At 38.2% G+C, this 22,703-nt stretch overlaps 1 protein-coding gene across 3 annotated transcripts in view; it reads left to right on the top strand.

The window, feature by feature from the left end:
* Positions 1-22,703, top strand: part of osy (ABC transporter oskyddad) — a 118,882-nt gene that overhangs the window by 6,541 nt on the left and 89,638 nt on the right. Inside the window, exon 1 of one of the 3 annotated variants that reach the window (XM_072304776.1) lies at positions 11,749-11,857. The exons of the other annotated variants lie outside the window; for them this stretch is intronic. Within the exon in view, the coding sequence (XP_072160877.1) occupies positions 11,797-11,857 (61 nt within the window). The 5' untranslated portion in view covers positions 11,749-11,796. Of the gene's footprint in view, positions 1-11,748; positions 11,858-22,703 lie in introns of those variants that run through there. 3 annotated transcript variants of the gene reach the window in all.

The raw sequence follows: 22,703 nt of genomic DNA, 5'->3' as shown, positions 1-22,703 counted from the left end.
GGCGATTTATTGGAAAAAAAGAGGAAATTGCTTCTTCCCAATTACGGACACACTCTGTAATGCTCAGGAAAAGCGCCGTAAGAGCATTAGAATGTTGCCGAATTTCCCTTGGTTGAACATTTATATCGACGGTGTAAGTCGGCAATCACATAACTCGGTTTGCGACGTCGCAGACTTCCTGTCATACTAAATTTTTTGAACGGAAAACTACTCAAAGGCAATTCTTTAAAACTGCCGTGATTATTCTTCTCTGTGCGAAGAAAATTCTGCAAAAACACCAAGGAATTATGTCAATTTGTTCTCCTTTAAAAAAATAACGTAGAGGCAGAGATTTTCAGACACCGCAAACGAGTAATGTGTTTGCCGACTTACACCGTCGATATGTGAGAAAAGCGTTGACGGATCCAGCAAAGTGGCAACGTTGTCTTTTCTCCATTTAAATCTATGTAAATGTATCGATCTTTGGAGAGGCAAGATGCTCCGACAAGAATCGATTATTTAGCATAGGTTTAAATTGAGGAAATCCGGTGTTGCCAAATTTCTGGATCCACCTTTGAAGAAAAGTCTTTGATAAGCTTCCTCAAAAATTTTAAACACTATTCTGCCGTGCTAAGGGAAAACACCGTATTGAACATTTTGCCGTGCAAGGTAAGAATGCCGTATGAGCCATCAGACGTTGTCAAATTTGATACACTTGCTTCACGTGCACATGTTCTTCGACAAAGCACGCATTTTCAGGAAAATTTGTGAATATTTCTCATCCACTTTCCCGCAAATTTTTGTTCGTAATTTGATTTAAAAATTCTGAAAATTTCAAAGGAAAATATTCATAACTTTCTTCAAAAACATTTACTTTTAAAGAAGAAATTTTGCAACATTTGAATGCCAACATGGCGATTTTTCTTAGCACGGCAGCATTCGAATGTTGCAAATTTACCCTCAGAAAATACGTCGTTTTGTGGAAAATTATGAATTTGCTTCATTGAAATTTTCAGAAACTTCAGATCAAATTACGAACAAAATTTTTTAAATATTTAGAGGAAATATACTTACTAACAAATTTCCCAGAAAATTTGTGATTTTTAGAAGAAAATTGGCAACGTCCGAAAGTTAATACGGCGTTCATCCTTAGCACGGTGGTATTCCCTCGAAAAAACGACCGTATTGGCGAGGAGCTGAAAATGAAACGTTATCAAAGATGAAAATTCAAATGGTTTTGGGTGAGATCAAATGATTTTTACGTTTAAGTCCCGAAACTTCAATTCGTCTTCAACGCAGACTCCGCAAAAAAGCTGATATCTTTAATACATCTAGGCTTGAACAATTTTACCTCATCAAATCGAAACTCATTCAGTTCCAACCAACAAAAAAACGATAATTCTCTGTCCACTATGTAGTACTTTAATTCACATTTTCGACTTGTTAAAGTTTGAGTTGTTCGGTCCTTAATGCCTTTTCTCTCGGACGGGCACAAGTATTTCGTGACAAAAAGGGATTGAATATTTATTTCAACAAGAAACCCAAACAATCTACAGAAAATTTGTAAAGCTAATAGAAATTCAACATTGACAAAAATGATGTTTAATACAGCTAATATAATATCATGCAGAATGCCGTGTTCATCAAGATTTTACCCAAAGTGAATTAACCTGGAAAGCATAATAATTAATGCAATTAACAGTGTTTGACTTTGATTTGTCTTTACGTAAAAAAGTGGATCAACCAGTAATCTGGGTAATAACCCATGCGGTAGAAGGCTAGACAAATTCCGGTAGTAAAAAAAACCTAATCGAAAGAAAAGCCTCCTTTCCCCTCGGGTGATCAATGCCAGGTGCTAATTAAGCGTTGATCAATAAAATTAACATAACAACCAGCAACTAATGGTCGTTAAAGGGATCAAGGCGCTCGACAAATCGCTGACAAAACGACGAAATCATCAAATACTCCATTCTCGCAGAATCATGTTTCCACTGGGTGCCTACGAAACACAGGCACAACCAATCAAATATAGAAATATTACTAATCCTGCCGCTGTGAGTCTGTTGCACACAAGAGATACAGCCAAATAAATATTCTCTTCACACGTCAAACTGCACGAAAATCACTTGGGCACGGTCAAAAAAGTCTGAAATCTATTCCTTATCGTGCAATATGCGTAGTTTGTAACAACGCTAATTGGGGGAAAAAAACATTGGATCTAGAGTCCTAACTCTTGAAAACATTGACAAGAATGAATACTTTTGATTCAATTAGATGTTTGCTAAAATCAAAAGGAATTCCGCTCAAATTAAGAGGCTTGGTTCTTGATTTAAGCAAAAATCCGATTGAATCAAGAGTATTTTTACTTGTCGATGTGTTTAATAGTCTGGACTCTAAATCCAATGTGTTTTTTTTTTCCAGTGTGGAATTTTGTCGCAATTTCAACAACTTTTTCGAATGAAAGTGCATTGGCCGATTTTATGTACCGAATCTCTTCACGCAGTCGGGTCCCGTTTGATTTCTTGAACTTTTTCAAAAGCCCATGCTAAAGAGCCATCATCATAATTACACTGGAAAAAAAAACACACATTGGATCTAGAGTCCAGACTCTTGAAAACATTGACAAGAAAAAATACTCTTGATTCAATCAGATTTTTTCTAAAATCAAAAGGAATTCCGCTTATATTAAGGGGCTTGGTTCTTGATTTAAGCAAAAATCTGATTGAATCAAGAGTACTTTTTCTTGTCGATGTTTTTAAGAGTCTGGACTCTAGATCCAATGTGTTTTTTTTTTCCAGTGCTCTTTTAAGTTCTCCACGTCTGCGGGCAATTCATAACAGTCAACGTTGTCCAGGTTTGCCCAGTCAGAAGAGTAAAAAACCAACCAGTGCACAATCGAATTCGAACAAACGAAGAAAAAAGAGAATGTGCGAAGTCACAGATTCTGTGCACGATGGTGATTTTGCCCCATCATTTTAGTCTGTTCCTCGGCATAGCCGATGACTAACATCAGCGTATTCTTACCAAACTGGCCTTAATCACCAGTATGTGGCACGTGGTAGAGCAAATCTAATTTTACTACCCTCCTTGCATGTATCGTATCGTATAACAGTTGCCTACTTGTTGGAAAATTCAATCTCAACATCGACGATATTATCTAGTTAAAATTGGGATGTGACTTTCAGGATTCACTGAAAAAAAATACATTGGATCTAGAGTCCAGACTCTTAAAAACATCGACAAGAAAAAAAAATCTTGATTCAATCGGATTTTTGGTTAAATCAAGACAAGAACCAAGCTTCTTAATTTGAGCGGATTTCCTTTTGATTTAAGCAAAAATCTGATTGAATCAAGAGTATTTTTTCTTGTCAATGTTTTCAAGAGTCTGGACTCTAGATCCAATGTGTTTTCTTTTCCAGTGTTCCAGTTTCTTGTTCCAGTATGAAGGTCTTGAAACTTGCAATTCCCGTACGACGGCAGTGTAAAATTTTGTCGAGACCCTGATGTTGCTTCCGGTTTTTCCTTCTCGTGAGCTCTTTGAAAGGTCTCGTGATACGTGATTTCGCACTTTGGCCATCGATAATCCCCCTGAGACGTTACATGACACTGACTTATTGGCAGAGGAACATAAAATCAGCATTCAGGGAATCTCCAGTGGATCGCCTTCAATTGCGGACGATACCACACCACAACGCACAGAAGCGCGAATAGTTGCCTGCTGTTGTTATCAATTTTGTATCGTATTACTAGTATATAAACTGAAGCACTGGTAAGATAGGGATTTAAAACCTTCTTAATAGAGATACGTAGTTTCTAAATTCGACTATCGATACTCTTATCAGACAGAGACTAAATAGACCGCGTGCACATACAAAAGCTTCATATTCTAAAGTTTCAGACGGTAAATGAAACCAGGCACCCGAGCGCGCGAGGTCAGGATCTCGGTTGCTATGCGATGGTCGTAAGGCGCTTGGATACAACTATACGTACTCAAGGGACGTCCATGCTGCATACACAATATATTGAAGGCGCTTTGGTTTTCTCTGCCCGGAAAGCACTATCGCTGGGTACGGAAGCTCACCGTGGCGTATTATGGTCATATGTAGTCTTGCCTTTAATCCTTTATGAACATCCCTTATCACTTTCATTTTCCTTCCAATGGAGAATTCGCAGGTGTCTGATTTTCGGTGAATTCATGTTTAAGATGAAACTACTAAGGGAAATGAACACGAGAATATCCTTCGTTTCTCAAATGAGCAATGGACCACTACGCAAGGTACGAATTTCAGCATTCTGATACATGTTTCTTGACCAAAATTTCACGTAGAACACGATACGCAGCTAGAGCGTTGCTCCCCTCAAAAGTATTAAAAATCGAAACTTCAGCTTTCACTCGGAGAAAAAAACTTCGTGCGTGGGACCCGAAAATGAGGTCATATGGATCTCTGAAGTCTTCGGGTCAAGTATCTAAAAACTTGAGGTCTAGCTGCCGAAGTTCGGGTCAGACATCGAGGCACCTCGGTAGTACCAAAGTACTTCAGATGTGTGACCGGAACCTTTCGGTATGTATCGAAGTACTACAGATGTCTAACCCGAACTCCGGCAGCCGGACCTCAAGTTTTTAGATACGTGCTCCGAAAACTTCAGAGATCCATATGACCTCAACTTCGGGTCCCACGCACGAAGTTTTTCTCCGTGCACGTACAAAAGCTTCATATTCTAAAGTTTCAGACGGTAAATAAAACCAGACACCCGTGCGTGCACGGTCAGGATATCGGCTGATATGCGACAGTCGTAAGGCGCCTGGATACAATTATACGTACTCAAGGGACGTCCATGCTGCATACACAATTTATCGAAGGCGCTTTGATTTTCCCTGCCTGGAAAGCACTACGCTTGGTATGGAAGCTCACCGTGGCGCATTATGGCCATATGTGGTCTCGCACTTGATCCTGTATGAACATTCCTTATCACTTTCATTTTCCTTCCGATGGAGAATTCGCAGGTGTCTAATTTTTGGTGAACTCATGTTCAAGATGAAACTACCAAGGGAAATGAACACGAGAATATCCTTCGTTTCTCAAATGAGCAATGGACCACTAGACAAGGTACGAATTTCAGCATTCTGATACATGTTTCTTGACCAAAATTTCACGTAGAACACGATACGCACAACAAAAATTACCGAAATCAACTCCTAACCAAGATATTCAATGATTCCTGATGTGTCAATTCAAACCACCCGCTCATAAAAACTCAATGTTCTGCGTGATTCACATCGCGAGCTAAAAGTTATCATGACAGTCTCTTGCGATATAAAAATCTGGCGACCTCAATCTTGACGCTTTGGCTCAGTTATAGCAAATTGCTTATAGTTTGAACAACACATGGAGGGAGAATGAACATTGCTCGATTGAGAGGCTTGCTGAAACCGTTGTAGTGCCTGATTTGACTCACGTAGTGCTTTGAGTTTCTTGTGAGCGGGCAGTTCAAAATCCGCGTAACCAATATGAAATAAAAAGGTTAATATCTTCGTAAGGAGTTGGTTTCAGTAATTTTCGTTGCGCGAATCGTGCTCTACGTGAAATTCTGGTTAAGAAACATGTATTAGAATGTTTGAATTCATGCCTTGTCTAGTGGTCCATTTGACTGCGTTAAACAGAAAGGAACCAAGCCACATCAGCTATTACCAAATTTAACCGGGAGATTTCATTTTTTGCGAGAGAACGTCTACGCAGATTCCTTTGAAAATTTTAGGGAATTTGCTTTGTATTATGGAGAAAATTCACTGAAATTTGCACAAAAATTCGCACAACCGTTCTCATGTAAAAAATTAAATTGCCCGCTTTAATTTGGCAACAGCTGATGTGTTCCGTTTTGCTTAACGCGGTCCAAACGCTTTCCCATATCGATGGCTTAATCGCGAAACCACGCATCTTCATTTGCAACGTTGTAGACTTCCAGTCACACTTTATTTTTTTCTTCGAAAACTAGTCAACGTGATTTCTTGAAAGCTTGCTTGATTTTTCCTCTCTGTTAGCTGAGTATTCTTTAAAAATTTCAAGTTGTAAAGTTGACTTGTTCCCTTTCGAAAATATAAACCGTAGAAGCGGAGATTTTGAAACACCGCGATGGAGATACGTGATTCCGCACTTTAGCTATCGATATTTTTTCTTCAGATCGCCTTTCCCAGCAGGACATCCGCAATCGCAATTTCTGAGTAAGTTGCAGCGGGCTGATTGCTGAGATCGATAGACAAAGCTATAGACTATGAAAACATAGAAAGTGTGGAGCAATCCTATTGGTCGAAATAGTTGGTCCCTAAAGACTGAGGGAGAAAACAATGTCCTTACTGTAGGATCTGTCGTGGGTTGCCGTTAGTTAGTCTATTACCTACCTTCTTTGTCAATTGCAATCATCCGCTTCCACCAATAGGATCCCTCCATATCCCTTTTGTCTTCCTTGTATATAACTGTGTCATTCAATTTCAATTAAGATGTTGCAAGTATGAGGAATTTGCAATTTGACTGTTGATTCTTTTGTAAAAGTTTGCAAGAAACACGATGGGGCCACTGGTTTTCTCTGAAATCATCTCCCAAGCTCGAAAAAAGCTCTCAAGTTGAGGCCAAATTGGAGGCGATATCCCACGCTATCCTGAGAGTCCACCTCTACATCGAGACAAACTCTTCATGCAAAGATGGGGAGCAAATACATTAGCAGTGATGCCGTGTTTTCAGTTTTAGAGTCCCCAAATAAAGTGGCAGCCTTGTCAATGTATTTGCTCCCTATATTTGCATGGAGAGTTTGTCTTGGTGTAGAGGTGGACTCTCAGAATAACGTGGGATATCCCCTCCATTTTGACCTCGACTTGAGAGCTTTTTTTGAGCTTTGGAGTTGATTTCAGGGAAAACCAGTGGCACCATCGTGTTTCTCGCGAACTTTTACGTAAGAATCAACAGTCAAATCGCAAATTCCTCACACATGCAACATCTCCATTATCAGTTCGCCGAGTGTCGCAGGAACTGAGAGTGCGCGTGAACACCCTGTAGCGGATGGTAGAGTGGGATTACGGGACGTTTGTCTCTGTTTATGCGAATGCGAGGAGTGTTGAAGGATAGGCTCCCTCGTAAGTCGTATCGGCTGGAGATTAATCAAGTAATGAGTTCGCGGATTCCCAAGTTGGCACTGAGACGCGAGCCGCAATCGACAGTAAGGTGATTACCGTATAAAAACCGTAATTACACCGCCGCCGCCGCGCTGCGCTTTCCTCCAAGTCCCGACGCGATCGGACGCGCGTCCCGATCGTCAAACAGCGCCAGAATATTCTGACGGACGGAGTGTCGGAAAATCTGTCATGTTGCCGAAGAAAGCCCTAACGCACAATGCGTGGAAAAAAATGGATCACTGGAAAAAAAAACACATTGGATCTAGAGTCCAGACTCTTAAAAACATCGACAAGAAAAAATACTCTTGATTCAATCAGAATCTAGCTTAAATCAAGAACCAAGCATCTTAATTTGAGCGGATTTCCTTTTGATTTAAGTTTAAATCTTATTGAATCAAGAGTATTTTTTCTTGTCAATGTTTTCAAGAGTCTGGACTCTAGATCCCATGTGTTTTTTTTTCCAGTGAACTCACAAATTCATGGGAAAAAATGGATTGCTGAATTAACATTTAAATTGGACCGCGCTAAGCAGAAAGGAATAACCAAGCCACATCAGCTATATTGCCGAATTTAATTGGGCAATAACTGATTTTTTGCATGAAAACAGTTGTGCGAGTTTGTGTTCAAATTTCGGCGAATTTTCTACGTAGTACGAAGCAAGTTTCTTAAAATTTTCAAAGAAAACCGCACAAACGGCAAACGCTCCCTTGTATAAAATAAAATTATCAAGTTAAATTTGGCAACAACTGATGTGGCTTGGTTCCTTTCTGCTAAACGCGGTCCAATTGTTAAAAAATATTTGGACACGTCTCAAATGTACAATAGTGAAAAGCTGACCTAACCTCGGAGGTGGTCAAACTAGCATTTTTTTATGCTAAAATCAATACTGAAACAAGTCGGACACTTTTTTTTACTGCAAAATTGTTAAGTCAGCAATTTCATTTTTCCGTGTTTTCGAAATCCCGCTGTTTACTTAAAAAATTTTCTAACCTAATTTAGATGAACCACGAAAAAAAACGAGGATAGACTTGGGATAAGTTAAGAAGGCGACACTTAATCAGACTGCATTCAGCAGAAAGAAACCAAGCCACATCAGCTATTGCCAAAGAGCTTGATGCAAAAACGGCTTTTTTCGCCCCCCCTCTGGAAGTTCTTCAGACTTTGTCTATTGCTTACTCATACTTGAGCGCTTCTATTCCCAAATTTTCAGACCCCCAAAAAATTTTGGGGGGGAGCTAGGGAGGGTGGAAGTTAAAACCTGTGAACCTCGATATCTCTCGAACGAAGAAAAATATCGAGGTCCGGTTTGGACGAAAATTCGTCTAAAATTGCATACTTTAAGATTCTAAAGGTCGAAATCCCGATATCACATTTTTAAGTCAACATATGTGCTTTTTTCCAGTTTTTAGGTCTAGAAAATTTCTTTAAAACGAAAAATTTACAAAGATCTCAATTTTTTATTTGAACCAAAACCGGTTTTTTAAATTGTTCGTCTTTTTCCGCATCCAACGAGTGGTCCATTAAGCTGGGGAACCAAACGGTTCCGGAGTTATGATCGATTGAAGTTTCCGCTCAACGCGCGCCGACCGATTTTCGCGCGCAAAAAAGTCGGATTTGACTGTTATTAGATCAGATTGAATGTTCAAACTGCACAAAATGCATTATTAGGGACTCTTGAGGGTCGCTGAGTTCAGAAATTACAGATACTCCCAAAAAATTCACGTTTTTAAAATTACAGCTCCGTAGCGCTATTTTAGAGGCCCACTGAGCGCCGACCGACCGCTCAGTGGTCCTGTACGGAGCTGTAATTTTAAAAACGTGAATTTTTTGGGAGTATCTGTAATTTCTGAACTCAGCGACCCTCAAGAGTCCCTAATAATGCATTTTGTGCAGTTTGAACATTCAATCTGATCTAATAACAGTCAAATCCGACTTTTTTGCGCGCGAAAATCGGTCGGCGCGCGTTGAGCGGAAACTTCAATCGATCATAACTCCGGAACCGTTTGGTTCCCCAGCTTAATAAACCACTCGTTGGATGCGGAAAAAGACGAACAATTTAAAAAATCGGTTTTGGTTCAAATAAAAAATTGAGATCTTTGTAAATTTTTCGTTTTAAAGAAATTTTCTAGACCTAAAAACTGGAAAAAAGCACATATGTTGACTTAAAAATGTGATATCGGGATTTCGACCTCTAGAATCTTAAAGTATGCAATTTTAGACGAATTTTCGTCCAAACTGGACCTCAATATCTTTCTTCGTTCGAGAGATATCGAGGTTCACAGGTTTTGACTTCCACCCTCCCTAGCTCCCCCCCAAAATTTTTTGGGGGTCTGAAAATTTGGGAAAAGAAGCGCTCAAGTATGAGTAATCAATAGACAAAGTCTGAGGAACTTCCAGAGGGGGGGCGAAAAAAGCCGTTTTTGCATCAAGCTCTTTAATTGACCAATTTACATTTTTACATGAAAAGGTTGTGCGAATTTGTATGCGAATTTCAGTGAATTTTTTGCATGGTGCGAAGCAAATTTCTAAAAATATTCAAAGGATCCGCTCAAACGTTCTCTTGTAAAAACTTTAACATATCAAGCCGCTACCTCAGCGCACTGGAGCGCTCTGCGACTCCAAATCGCCATCGGAATCAGTCCTCCCACAAATCAGTGTCCCCAATTGTCAAGTTAATTTTGGCAATGGCTTATGTGGTTTAGTTCCTTTCTGCTGAACGCGGTCCAATCAAGCTAACGTTAAAGTCAATTATTTACTCTAAAACATATTTTTTATGGCACACTGTGCTTTTTCCAAAGACAAGAGACAGACCCTCCACTGACTTTTTGGCGACAGGTGGAAACGTTTACTTTCGGGGGTTCAACACTTCCTTATACGGACGATTGCGTAGGAGCAACGGTCATATTTTTAGAAACTAAATCGAGAATCTATCTCTGACTGCGAGTTTTTTTGGAGGCGATCACCCCACCTCCCCCCCCCCTAAACTTAAGTCAAAATATTAAAGGTTTAAAAGGACAAAATTTTGAGGATGGGAGGTCTCCACTCCGCACTTTTGCAGCCAATGTTGCAGCGCTATTCAGGGCCTTTTTTTTAAAAACATGTTCCTTTTCATGAGTAGAAGTCCTCAATCCCCTTTTGGTAGCCCCTCTTTCGGAACTCTGCTTGATATTCCTCCATTTAAGACCCCTTTGAGATGATTAACCTCTCTACGGAGTGAGATATGAGGGACGGTTTATTTCAGGTTCAACCGATGAAATATAGATATTGAAAGATTGCGTCACACTCAATATTGTCGTGATCGATGGGTTGAACTTCAACTTCAGCACGCGACCGCTTCATAATATTTATTGCCCTTCTCTCATCGCTTATTCCATTTCAGTGAGCTGTGTAATTGCCGCGACGCGTCCGTCTTTCTTCCAATAGGAGTTTGTTCAGCGGAAATACTTACAAAAAAGAGGTATGAAAATTTCAAGGTGAATATTTCCATAGTATATGAAAAATTTTATACATATAATTATTCATAATATAAACAACATTTTATACATATAATTATTCATATTATATAAAACTTTTTCAAAATTTTAATATTGTCATTTTTCGGCCAAAAGATCAGGAGCGCCATGCGACGTTCAAAACTTTATTTACACCATTTTATTTTTTAACAGAGAGATTTTGTTCAATGAAGCTGTCCGAAAATTTCACTGATTTCCTTTATGCTGCCGATAAAATTCAGTTAAATTTCCAAACAGATTCAACTAAAAATTTCTCTGTAAGAAAATAAAATGGCAGCGAAAATTTTTAAACGTCGCATGGCGCTTGTGATACTTTGGCCGGAAGGTGACGATATGGAATTTTTGAGGTGAAAATTCAGATAGGATATGGTTCTCCAGTGCAATATGTCTATAGCAGTGTTAACCATACGTCTAATTTATAAACTCGTCGGCACGCAAAAGCATACCCCTAGGAAGCAATACCACCCAGTAACCATGCCACGCAAGTGACATCAGTCACTTAATTTGAGGGATGTATTGAAATAAATTCGGTCATAGGAAGGCAGTATTATATTTGATATCGGCCATATTCGGTTCTGGGAACCCTAAGGTTTTGTTCCCTCAACCGAATTCTTCCTACAGTTAGGTTCATGTAAACGAACTCCTTCTGCAGTTAGATTTAGTGCATGCCATCGATTAGAGAACCAAAATTACGATCATATACACCGAATAGTGAGGTCGATATGCAACACCATTCTCTAGTGTTTTCGACCAAACGTCTTTTTAAATAGTGGTTTTAAAACATAACGCTTACCCCCGAAAAACTGGCAACGCCGCGATATTGCGAACAATTACCAATCGAAATTCCTGAGGCGCCCTCAGCAGAAACGGAATGAGCACGGGTTAATGAGAGCGCCACCGACCTATCGACAATCGATCCATCGGAATGCAGCATCTCCAGTGCAAATATCTATCGAAAATCGATCGATACATCGACACGATTGAAAGACGGCGGGTTAATGAGAGCAACCACTCAACCGGAGCAGTTTTCCGCCGGGTTGGGAACTGTCTCTTCTATTATCAGTCTGTGTCGGCGGTTTACCGGTGGAAAGTACTTTTCGTTCGAGATCGGATTTCGAGTGTTGGTCCCCCGACGATTTGATGAAACTTAGACTGGGAACCCCTAAGGACTACCATGAGCTTCCGATCGATTATTGCGAAGGTAAAACTGATTTTTTCCTTAAGATATAGGATTTCTAAAAATGTATGAGATGAATGGAGAATTTGCAAGAACAAATTCTATTACTTCATGTGAGAGTGCCTACTGAGCTAAGTATTCAGTATTTCTTATAATTTCCTTCAGATATAGGAAATGGTGGAAAAATACATTTAAAAGTGACAAAATATATCGACGGTGAAACTACCAAACCACGTATCTCGTTAGCGGTGTTTAAAAATCTACGCTCGCATTTTATTTTTTTGAAGTGGACCAAATCAATATCATTCCTTGAAATTTTCACAGAATTTTCTCCGCACGAAGAGGAAAAATCACAGAAATTTTCAAGCCTGGACGTTAAGTAGTTTTTCATTTAAAAAATAAAGAATGACAGGAAGTCTGCGACGTCGCAAACCGAGATACGTGGTTTGGTAGTTTCACCGTCGATATAGTTTTGTGACGTTATGACGGCATTTTCCATTTAAACACAAGTATTTCAGAATATTTAGTTATTTCGTCATATTTCCTCCAATAATTGCTCATTTTAGAAACGAAGGCTATTCTCGTGTTCATTTCCCTTAGTAGTTTCATCTTGAACATGAGTTCACCGAAAATCAGACACTCGCGAATTCTCCATCGGAAGGAAAATGAAAGTGATAAGGAATGTTCATACAGGATTAAGTGCGAGACCACATATGTGGCCATAATACGCAGCGGTGAGCTTCCATACCCAACGTAGTGCTTTACGGGCAGGGAAAATCAAAGCGCCTTCAATATATTGTGTATGCAGCATGGACGTCCCTCGAGTAGGTATAATTGTATGCAGGCGCCTTACGACCGTCGCATAGCAGCCGATATCCTGACCGTGCTCGCTCGGGTGCCTAGTTTGATTTACCGTCTGAAACTTTAGAATATGAGGCTTTTGTACGTGAAAGCTGAAGTTTTGATATTTAATACTTTTAAAGGAAGCAACGCTCTAGGAAAGTTGAATTTCAAAGGAAGAATCCTAAATCTGTTCGTCTCTAACTCCATTTATTGAGAAGATAAGTCGTCCCACTGTGTGAATAACTGTTACGGTTTTTACGAAGTGAACTATCCACATTACTTACAGCAATATCGAATGATGTTTTTGCATACGAATTAGTAAATGTTTTAACTAGGGATGAGAAAATTAAATAAAAAAATTAGTGTGAAAGAAGACTTTTACGACCAAAACTCTCTTAAAATCCCTCAATCATCATGAAATCGGATGAACTTTGAAATTAAAAACTGTAATTTCTGGATAATCCGCAAAGTTACGTGTTTGTTTTAGACGACGAATGACGAACATGCTATTTTTTATGAAATGAGTAAAAAACAGTGGTCTCGTATTTCAAAATGTAGGCACAACAGTTACTGCCGTGCCGAGTAAAAACGCCCGTATGAACATTCGAGAGTGACAAAATTTCATCCGATAAAATGTTTAATCTTGAGGAGAGATATGAGTATTTCCTCGTGAAATTCTAATTTTGTTTTGATCACGGTTAAAATTATTTGAACAATTGGAAGAAAAATATTCGCAGATTTCGCTGAACAGTGAACATTCATATTATATTAAATGAAATTCGGCAATGGCTGAAGGCTCATACGGTGTTGTTTCTTAGGACGGCAGAACAGTATAGTAATAATGACGATTTATCAACTTTTTCGTTTGTTTCTCGTGCCTTTCTCTCAGGAGAGGCTATACCAAGCTCGGGCAAACGTGTGATTCCGTTGTGAAGGAGGATTTCCACGCGAGATGAATCACCGTTTCAAATATTTTATTCCCATAAAATTCAGATCGCCGTCACTCCAGGCCAACTCACCTCGCGGCAGATCCTGCTGACGCTCGCGCTGTGCGCGTCCCATCGGCTCGCGTAAAAACTCGTTTTTCATGAACTTGACTCATACCGTTCCCCGTCGATGATGATGAAATGATATTCTATAAATAAAGTCGGTCGGCCCGCGCATGGAGTCGGCATAATTGATGAGCAGAAAAAAGGGAAGCGGGAAAAATAAGCAGAACCTGTTCTGAAAGAGCGGAAGACTTCGTTCTCCGTCCGTGGTTTCAATGCGTGCAACGAGCTGGGTGAAAAACTGGATCAGTTCAATGGGATGTCTACGTGACGTCAGTTTCGATCAGCCTGGAGGTGCACTGCCATGCTAAGAAAGAACGCCTTATGAGCTTTAAGACGATGCCAGATTTCCTCCGATAAAAACCGAGTTTACAGGGAAATGTGAATATTTTTTCCAAAATTTTCAGACAATAGAGAATTTGCTGGTGTCCGAAATTTGATGAATTTCGTGTTTAAGTGGAAACTACCGAGTGATCTAAATACGATGATACCCTTGGTTCATGAATTGAACAATTATTGGAGAAGCAAAAATGATCAAATCTGCTAAAATACATGTGTTTAAATGGAAATGCCGCCAGATGACGTCACTAGGCGGTGCATTTTCTCACTTTCAAATATATTTTTAAACTATTTCCCATATCAGAAAAAAATTATGAAAAATACTGTGAAATCAGCTCTTTACGCACTTTAAGATGAAGGAATAAAAAATTTGCTTGCAAAGTCTCAATTTTGTACGCAATTTCATCTAATATATCTGAAAGTTTGAAAGAAAAATTTTCATGATTGTCGTTAAAAAATACATGTTTTATCAAGGGAAATTTGGCAACTCTCGAATACGGCGTTCTTCTTTAGCATGGCAGTATACACATCGAGCTCTGACGTGGAAAATGGATCTGTTGGGGTTTTCTGGTTGAACGAAAAGAATAATATTTTTGCCGAAAATGACTCAAAACTGGACCGCGTTTAACAGAAAGGAACCAGGCCACATCTAGCTAAATTGTCAAATTTAACTGGGCAATTCAGTTTTTTATAAGAAAACGTCTGTGCAGATTCCTTTGAAAAGTTTGAGGGATTTGCTGCGAATTATGCGGAAAATTTATTATTTGCACAAAAATTTGCTTAATCGTTTTCTTGTAAAAAATTAAATTTCCCTATTAAATTTTGCGCATTTGGCGCATGGCGGGAAGGCAGAACACTGGACTCACGTTCTTTCGTCCGGGAAAGGCCAAGATCAACCAGAAATTGTAATTCCTAATTGCAAAATGTAGTCCTATTGATGTTTGATGGGCTCCGATAAAAAAATTGCCATTTGAGGTAGCACATCACTTGGAGCCGCTGGTGCGACCTTGGTTTCAGATTTCAAGGTTTGCGCTCGTTCAAATTTGAAAATTCATGGGAGAGGGGGAAAGAAAATCCGGCGATTACGACGCCTGGTCGAGGGGCATCGACACCGAACCAAAACAGAGCTCGTTACTTTCTCATCGGAGGTAACTTGAGCGCCGCCACCGCGACTGCTCCGAGCTGCGCATCGGAAAAACAAATTGACGCGATCGCGAGAAAGGGAAAACAAATTGTCCTCGAAATAGCGACGTTGTCACATAATTTGACTAACATGATTCCACGTATTTAGGCTAAAAAAAACTCTGTGCGAGTGAAGTAAATCAAAATTCAATCAAAAGTAACTATGAGGCCCGAAAATCCGATGACCATACCGATCCTTTAACCAGTGGAAGTAGTGGTAGTAGTAGTAGTAGTAGTAGTAGTAGTAGTAGTAGTAGTAGTAGTAGTAGTAGTAGTAGTAGTAGAAGTAGTAGTAGTAGTAGTAGTAGTAGTAGTAGTAGTAGGAGAAGTAGTAGGAGTAGTAGTAGTAGTAGTAGTAGTAGTAGTAGTAGTAGTAGTAGTAGGAGAAGTAGTAGGAGAAGTAGTAGGAGTAGTAGTAGTAGTAGTAGTAGTAGTAGAAGTAGTAGTAGTAGAAGTAGTAGTAGTAGTAGTAGTAGTAGAAGTAGTAGTAGTAGTAGTAGTAATAGTAGGAGAAGTAGTAGGAGTAGTAGTAGGAGTAGTAGTAGTAGTAGTAGTAGTAGTAGTAGTAGGAGAAGTAGTAGTAGTAGTAGTAGTAGTAGTAGTAGTATATGAACCGCATTAAGCAGAAAGAAACCAACCCACACCAGCTATCACCAAATGTAATCGGGCAATTTAATTTTTGCATGATAACGGTTATGCGGATTTTTATGCTTTCAGTGAATTTTTTGTATTGTAAGAAGCAAATTTCTGGAAAGTTTTTAAGGAACTTTACACGAACGTTCTCTCGTAAAATATTAAATTGCCCAGTTAAATTTGGCAATAGCTGATGTGGGTTGGATCCTTTTTGCTAAACGCGGAATGCGCATAATATTTAAGTGCACTCAATACACTCTAAGTCCAGTTCTTCATCGTTGATTGAGAACGTGCGTGATTAACTCGCTAAAATGTAGGACTTCAATCCCCGCTATTTAATAACATTAAAATTTTGAAACGGAAACTCCTATTGTAGTCATGAAAAAAATTAGGAAAAACACTTTATAAAAACCGGTCCCTCTAATAACTTTTCCTGCTAAACTCGGTCAAAATCTCCGAATAATATGACTATTATGGTTAAGGTCATTAAATTTCCCAGCAATCCGGGAAGACCCGAACACGCAAGTTATTCCGCCGGAGTGCAGATAAAGTTTGCGGATCCAGTGCCGGACACCCGGGATGCTGGAAAAACGGAAAGTGGAATCACGGCAAGCCTCCTCCTGAATGTTGACATACTGAGGAAAAACGTCTAATGAACATCCGGACGCTGCCAAGCCTCCATCGATAAAACATTTTAAAGAAAAAATTGTGAATACTTCGCCTTTATATTTTCACATACTTTGGATGAAATTGCGAAGAAAATCATATTGAAAATTGAAGGGAAAATGTTCATAAGTTTTCCTGAAAATTTGTATTTTATCGAAAGGAACGTAGCTACATCCGAAGGTTCATACGGCGTTCTTCCTTAGCGCGACAGAGTAGTGGTCGACCTTGATCGGGACACCCAGCCTGTAATAACACCTGGAATCGCCGCGATTTCTCGGGGCTGGATTCCACCTCTCGAGATGGGATCCGTTTTTTGTGAAAAGTGACGCAGTTTGTTGATGCCACAGGAAAAAAAACTATAATTCGCAGTAAAATTGGACTAAATTTTGCAATAAGGAACTTCTATTTTTGGCCCATTCATGAGAATACCTCTTAGCATGAAGGAGAGTACAAAAAGCATTTACGTTATTTTGAGAATGAGCTCGAAATATCAATTCCTTACTGCGAAATGCAGTTCCTTGGAACACTAGACCTCATAATTTCTCACATTCTTTTCAATAATAATAACACCATTTTTAACACCTAGCGACATTTAAAAAAAAGGTAATAATATCACAATCCCTCTCATAAAGAATATGAACGATAAATATCTGTAAAAATAAGATTTAATACAACTAACAGTAACGAACACAAGAGACATTTTTGAAAAGACGAGAAATATAAATCTGAAGGCCGGAGCCTTTTCCGATTTTTTTAAAGAAAAGCATGGGAAGTCTCTTTTAGAAAACTGAGCTGCTCTTTCAAAAACACTCGATATAAATAGACATTGTGCAAAATTACAATGTTCGCTAAACTTGAAAAACACTCGTATCAAATTTTTAGAGAATGTTCCGTTCAGTGTTTCTTTGCCAAGAACAAGACACAATCGGTGATTTTGAAACGTTGTAGTTAGGAGGTTACACATTTTTTAGTTTTAGTCTTCGACAGTTGGATTACATTTTGCAATAGGGAGCTACAGTATCTTGCTCATCCGCACAAACACCTGTGTTCAATTGTGCATAGGGACATTAATAGCACACACGTTGTTCCAAAACTGAGCCAGTAATCGTGGTTCATAATTGCAAAACACAGTCCATTTACTCTCGATTGTCGATAAATGAAGTTCAAAATCCTCCAGGCGACTATATTTTTTGAGTGACCGCAGACAACAATCTCAAAGAGATTTCATCTTCCGGCGGTTTACGCTCAAGCTGTAATGAATGGTACGTTTGTTGGCAGACGCTCCAATTCGAGCCCTTCATTTTGGTCTCTGCGCTATTTTGAGCCAGGATTTGTACCTATACGGAAACGATTATTTTGAATTTTGCACTGCCACAAAAAATAAATCCATTTTTGTACAAACGTTGAGGACGATTTTACTTAAAATGCACCGCACGCTTCAACTGTGCCACCATCTCTCACCTAAAACTCCCCACCGACCTTGCTCTGTAATCCTAACCGGGCAAGTTAGAACCGCTGACCGCATCGCTCCAATTACGCCATTTCGTCGCTACTCTGATGTAAGGCCGTAACTGCATTTTGAAATGAGCCATATTGCACGTATGACTCCTTGCTTTGCAGAGCTCAAGCGGAGATTTCAGATACGCTCTTGATACAGAGTGGTCACTACTGGATTGGACTCCCACCGGAACAAAATGATCGTTATCAGACTGTTTTGGCCCCATTCGTAGAATCACGCGGGCATTTTTGGATGTAATTTACAGCATTGATATGAAGCATATTCGTATGCCGTTCCCACGCATGGTAATAAAATTATTAAAAATTATGTATGTAAAGTAGATCTATCTACATTCTACAGTCTACTCGGGGTCATTTTTTAAAAACGAGTGTCTGTTAAAGTCCTACGAAGTGTAGATGCAAGGCTTTTTGAAATTTTTATGGTAAATAGTGCAGCATGGAGAAAAAAAAAGGTGTTTCCATCTTGAGGATTGTTAACCCCGTATGACGTAGGTCGGCACAATAAGGCGTCAATATTCCAGCAATATCCGGATTTTGAAGTATGAAACACGCACCGAAAAAAAAGTGAAGTTGATTTAACATTCTGGATGTAGAAAAACTGTGCGAGAACTTATGAAATGCTGAATTACCCACCACAGCAGTTACTATAGCAATGCCAAGATGTAAAACTAACTGCTGTGGCCGGTAATTCAGCATTTTATAAGTTCTCGCACACTTTTTTTACATCCGGAATGTTAAATCAACTTCACTTTTTTGACGGTGTGGGCCATAACGTCCTTTTTTTGCTCAGATCAACTCAAAATACAATTTCAAACACTTTATACGGAATGAATATTTTCTGTAAACGACGCCATTTCCAAGAAAATCGATTATAAAAACCGTCCGTGCCTACCTAAGTTATCGATTAAATCCAAGATTTCCAAAAAGCGATCACTGAGCCAGGTGTTTTTTTTCGGCAGGTACGTCTTACGTCACACCGTACGAATGACGTCATTCGCATCTTCACCACCTCACTCTTCATTGGAGAAGTTTTCCCGACCTCCAACGCTAGATGTCTCCGGAAAACAAATTACGGATTAATGCCGCGTCGAAAGTAAACAATTTTCCCGACTCCTCTGTTGCCAAGTGAGATCTTTAAGAGCTTTTTCCATAAATTTCATCTCGAGCCATTTATTCATGGTCCGATCGTGAAAGATGAAAGATCAAAGGAAGTACACTGATAGCTGTATGACTTACAACTGGACTAAATTTTGCAATTCGGAATTATAATTTCTGGCTCATCTGTAAAAATACTTATGAGCATAGGGAAACTGATGGTACATACGTTGTTTCTGAACTGAGCCAGAAATTTTTCTGGCTCAGTTCAGAAGTTTGAGTATAGTTCCTAACTGCAAGATGTAATCGCAATTCGGAACGATAATTTCTAGCTCATCTGTAAAAACACTTATGTGCAAAGGGGAACGAATGGTACATACGTTGTTCCTGAACTGAGCCAGAAATTATAGTTCTGATTGCAAAATGTAGTCCAATTTGAGTTATTCCGCATGACCAAGTAACACTTATGGATAGAAGCATCTGCACGCAAAAGGAAATTTCGAAATTGCAATCGGAAGTGCTCGAAACAGCGACGGGAAAAGGGAAAAATCAAAGTATTTCATCGGAAATACCAATTTTTGGCCATTTCAAGGGAAACGGGTGGCCATCCGATTATGCGGTTTTCTTTTTTCGATTCAGTATACCTCGTACCAACAAGTTATATAAATATTCAAGCCTTATTCAGGTCGAAAACTATAAATTTTTCAGGGCAGACTATGAAAAATCAGTATCTGAAAGACGGTGAGAACGAAAACACACCAACTCGGACATTTTTAAACGTTTAATTTTCTGTCATCAAACATGGGGTATCGATTTCAACTTGGTGCTTTACAAAGTCTCTAAGTACTTGTCCTTTGTCACCAAAAAGGTTTTTCTCAAACTAACTTCTTCGCCTGCTGCACAGTTTTAGGTGTTTCCTGAACAATATTTTTTTTTCCGAGTTGGTGTGTTTCCGAACTCACTGATTCAATTAGTGTGGCAGCTGTAGTTCATACATCCCAGATAAGACATAATATTTTTACAATATTGGGCAAATATTGTCAGTACTGTCGCAATATTTACACAATACTGACAATATTTTGATAATATTATAATCAAAATTATTTTTTTAGAAAATATTTAAAGAATCATCATTTAGTATTTTTAAAAATAATATGTTTACCCAAAACATCATAAAAATATTTTCAAAATATTTGTATTTCAATACTGTAAAAATTTATATCGTGAGAGTATTTTTAAAATATCAGTACATATAATATTTATATTCAAAATATTTATTATATATTTTAAAACATTTTAAAAGACAGTATTGCATTGGTAAGTATTTTCAAAATATTTTGAAAATATTTTAAACAATAATACTGCTATTCAAAATATTTTTAAAATATTTTCAATATCCTAATCGGTATAAGTCATCATACTAAATGCCTGCCCATAACGAAAAGTATTAAACATAATAAGGCTTAGATTTAAGACGTAGCTCAAATGTGTTCTTTCTGAACAATTATCCATTGTTTTCAACCTTATTATTCATAAAGGTTATTGCAGTTGTTGTCAAATTTAATATAATATAATATAATATAATATATATTTTTTGCCTCCCAAGAAATTGTTGAATTTCCACCTCCTTGAGGTCATTTTCGATGTATTTGCGCGTGATCTCAGTTTATTTCTTTTTTTGTTTCGTTTGTAGTTCATGTACTGTTGTGAATATTATCATTGAATGAGAATGTTATCATTCATTCACATCTGGTTGTTTATTTTTTATTTTTCAAATTTCAAATGAAACATTTAAATTCAACTGAAGAAGAAATTCTTGATCTCGTGTGCTTATTGGTCTCCTGTAGAACTTGCACTTAGTAGCTGTGCAGCTGTGAGATTATGGCAATCGCACCTGCATAGTCTTTATGAGGAAGACATCAAACTGCAATAAAATGCAAAATGCATCTCAGAATGTCGATGAAAAATTTAAAGAGAAAAAAATAAATAAAATAATAGAATGGTGGAAATAATAGAATAACAGAGACAAAAGAAGAGAAATAAAATGAAGTAAATCAAATTAATGATAAAATGAAGTCAAAGACTAAACTGAAGTAAAACATTAGAGGGAGCAAGGAGATGAAGTAAAAAAACTGAGATGAAGAAAAAAATAAAGTATAAGGGAAAAAACTAAATGAGGTTAAAGAATAGAATGAATTTAAAGAATTAACTGAAGTCAAAAAAATTATGATGAAGTATTAAAATAAATTACAGTAAAACAAAACAAAGTAAAGGAATAAGAAGTAAATAATTAAAGGAAAAAAATGAAGTGCTTGAAAAAATAAAAATAGAGTGAAGAAAAAAATAGAGTCAGCAAGGAAATAAAACAAAGTAAAACGATAAAATAAATTTAAAAAATATAGTAAAGTAAAAAGTAAAATAAATACACGGACAAATCCAGGCAGATGGAAAATATCCTAGTTGCCCGTCCAACTCGACGTGTAATACCGGTTTTAAGTCACTGATATACATCGTCTAGTGAAGCTCAATCGGTAGGGTCGTCGGTTAGTGTTAGGTAGGTCCCGGGTTCAATCCCCAAGGTGGATGAAACATTTCTAATCTGCAAAATCGATTCAATAACATCCCAGTGGTTTCATTATTTTTATTTTTCATGGTTTCTAAAATTATTTCCACAATTAACCCTTTTCCACCATCCCCTAGCTGTGAACCCCTAAATTGATTCAATATTGGTGTAGTATTGTCTCAATATTGATATCCAAATACTTTCCCTTTGAAGTACTGGCACAGTATTCTCAGCCAAAGTATTGGCACAGTATTTATGCCAAAAGGAAAGATGGTGTACGATTTTAACATTGGCTCAATATTTAACCAATATTGGCCCAATGTTTGCATAAATACCAAAACAATATTGTTTAAATATTGGCTAAATATTCCTGTCTTATCTGGGATTTTTCATAAAATTCAAAGCAATCCCAGAGATTTCAGATAAAAGGATGCACTTTCAATCCACTGACGCCGCGAATCGGATTACCACGCGCAATCCATAGAGCGCACCCGACATAGCGCCTTCAACATCGTGTAGATACTTCAAACGCTACACCATTTCATCTACGATCCGATGTGCAAATTGCCTACACTGCGCTTGCTGAATTGAATCAGAAGAATTGTGAAGAATTGAATTGTGAGTTTGAAAACACACCAACTCGGGTTTTTTTCGATTTTCACTTTTTTACGGTTTAGTAACACTTATGGATCGAAACATCTGCACGCAAAAGGAAATTTCGAAATTGCAATGCAGTGTAATTTGAGACCAGAATATTGTTTTCATTATATTGAAATCCACACAAGTAATAATGAGTATGTCTAACATAGTATGTCTAATTAATACGTATGTCTGTTTGGTTTGTTACAGGTAAATTCATTGTTCGTATAGCCTCTGCGTTCTGAAGAGAAGTCGTTTTGAATGGTGAGATGTCCTGCACCGATTTTAGCAATATGTTGCACCTAATTTATGCAGATGATTTAAATTTGAATTTTACACATGC

The sequence above is a fragment of the Bemisia tabaci genome, chromosome 9, assembly GCF_918797505.1.
Source record: "Bemisia tabaci chromosome 9, PGI_BMITA_v3".
NCBI classification, from domain to species: Eukaryota; Metazoa; Arthropoda; class Insecta; order Hemiptera; family Aleyrodidae; genus Bemisia; species Bemisia tabaci.
The sequence above is the reverse complement of the archived record's forward strand: the minus strand, read 5'-3'. Positions and strand labels throughout refer to the sequence as shown.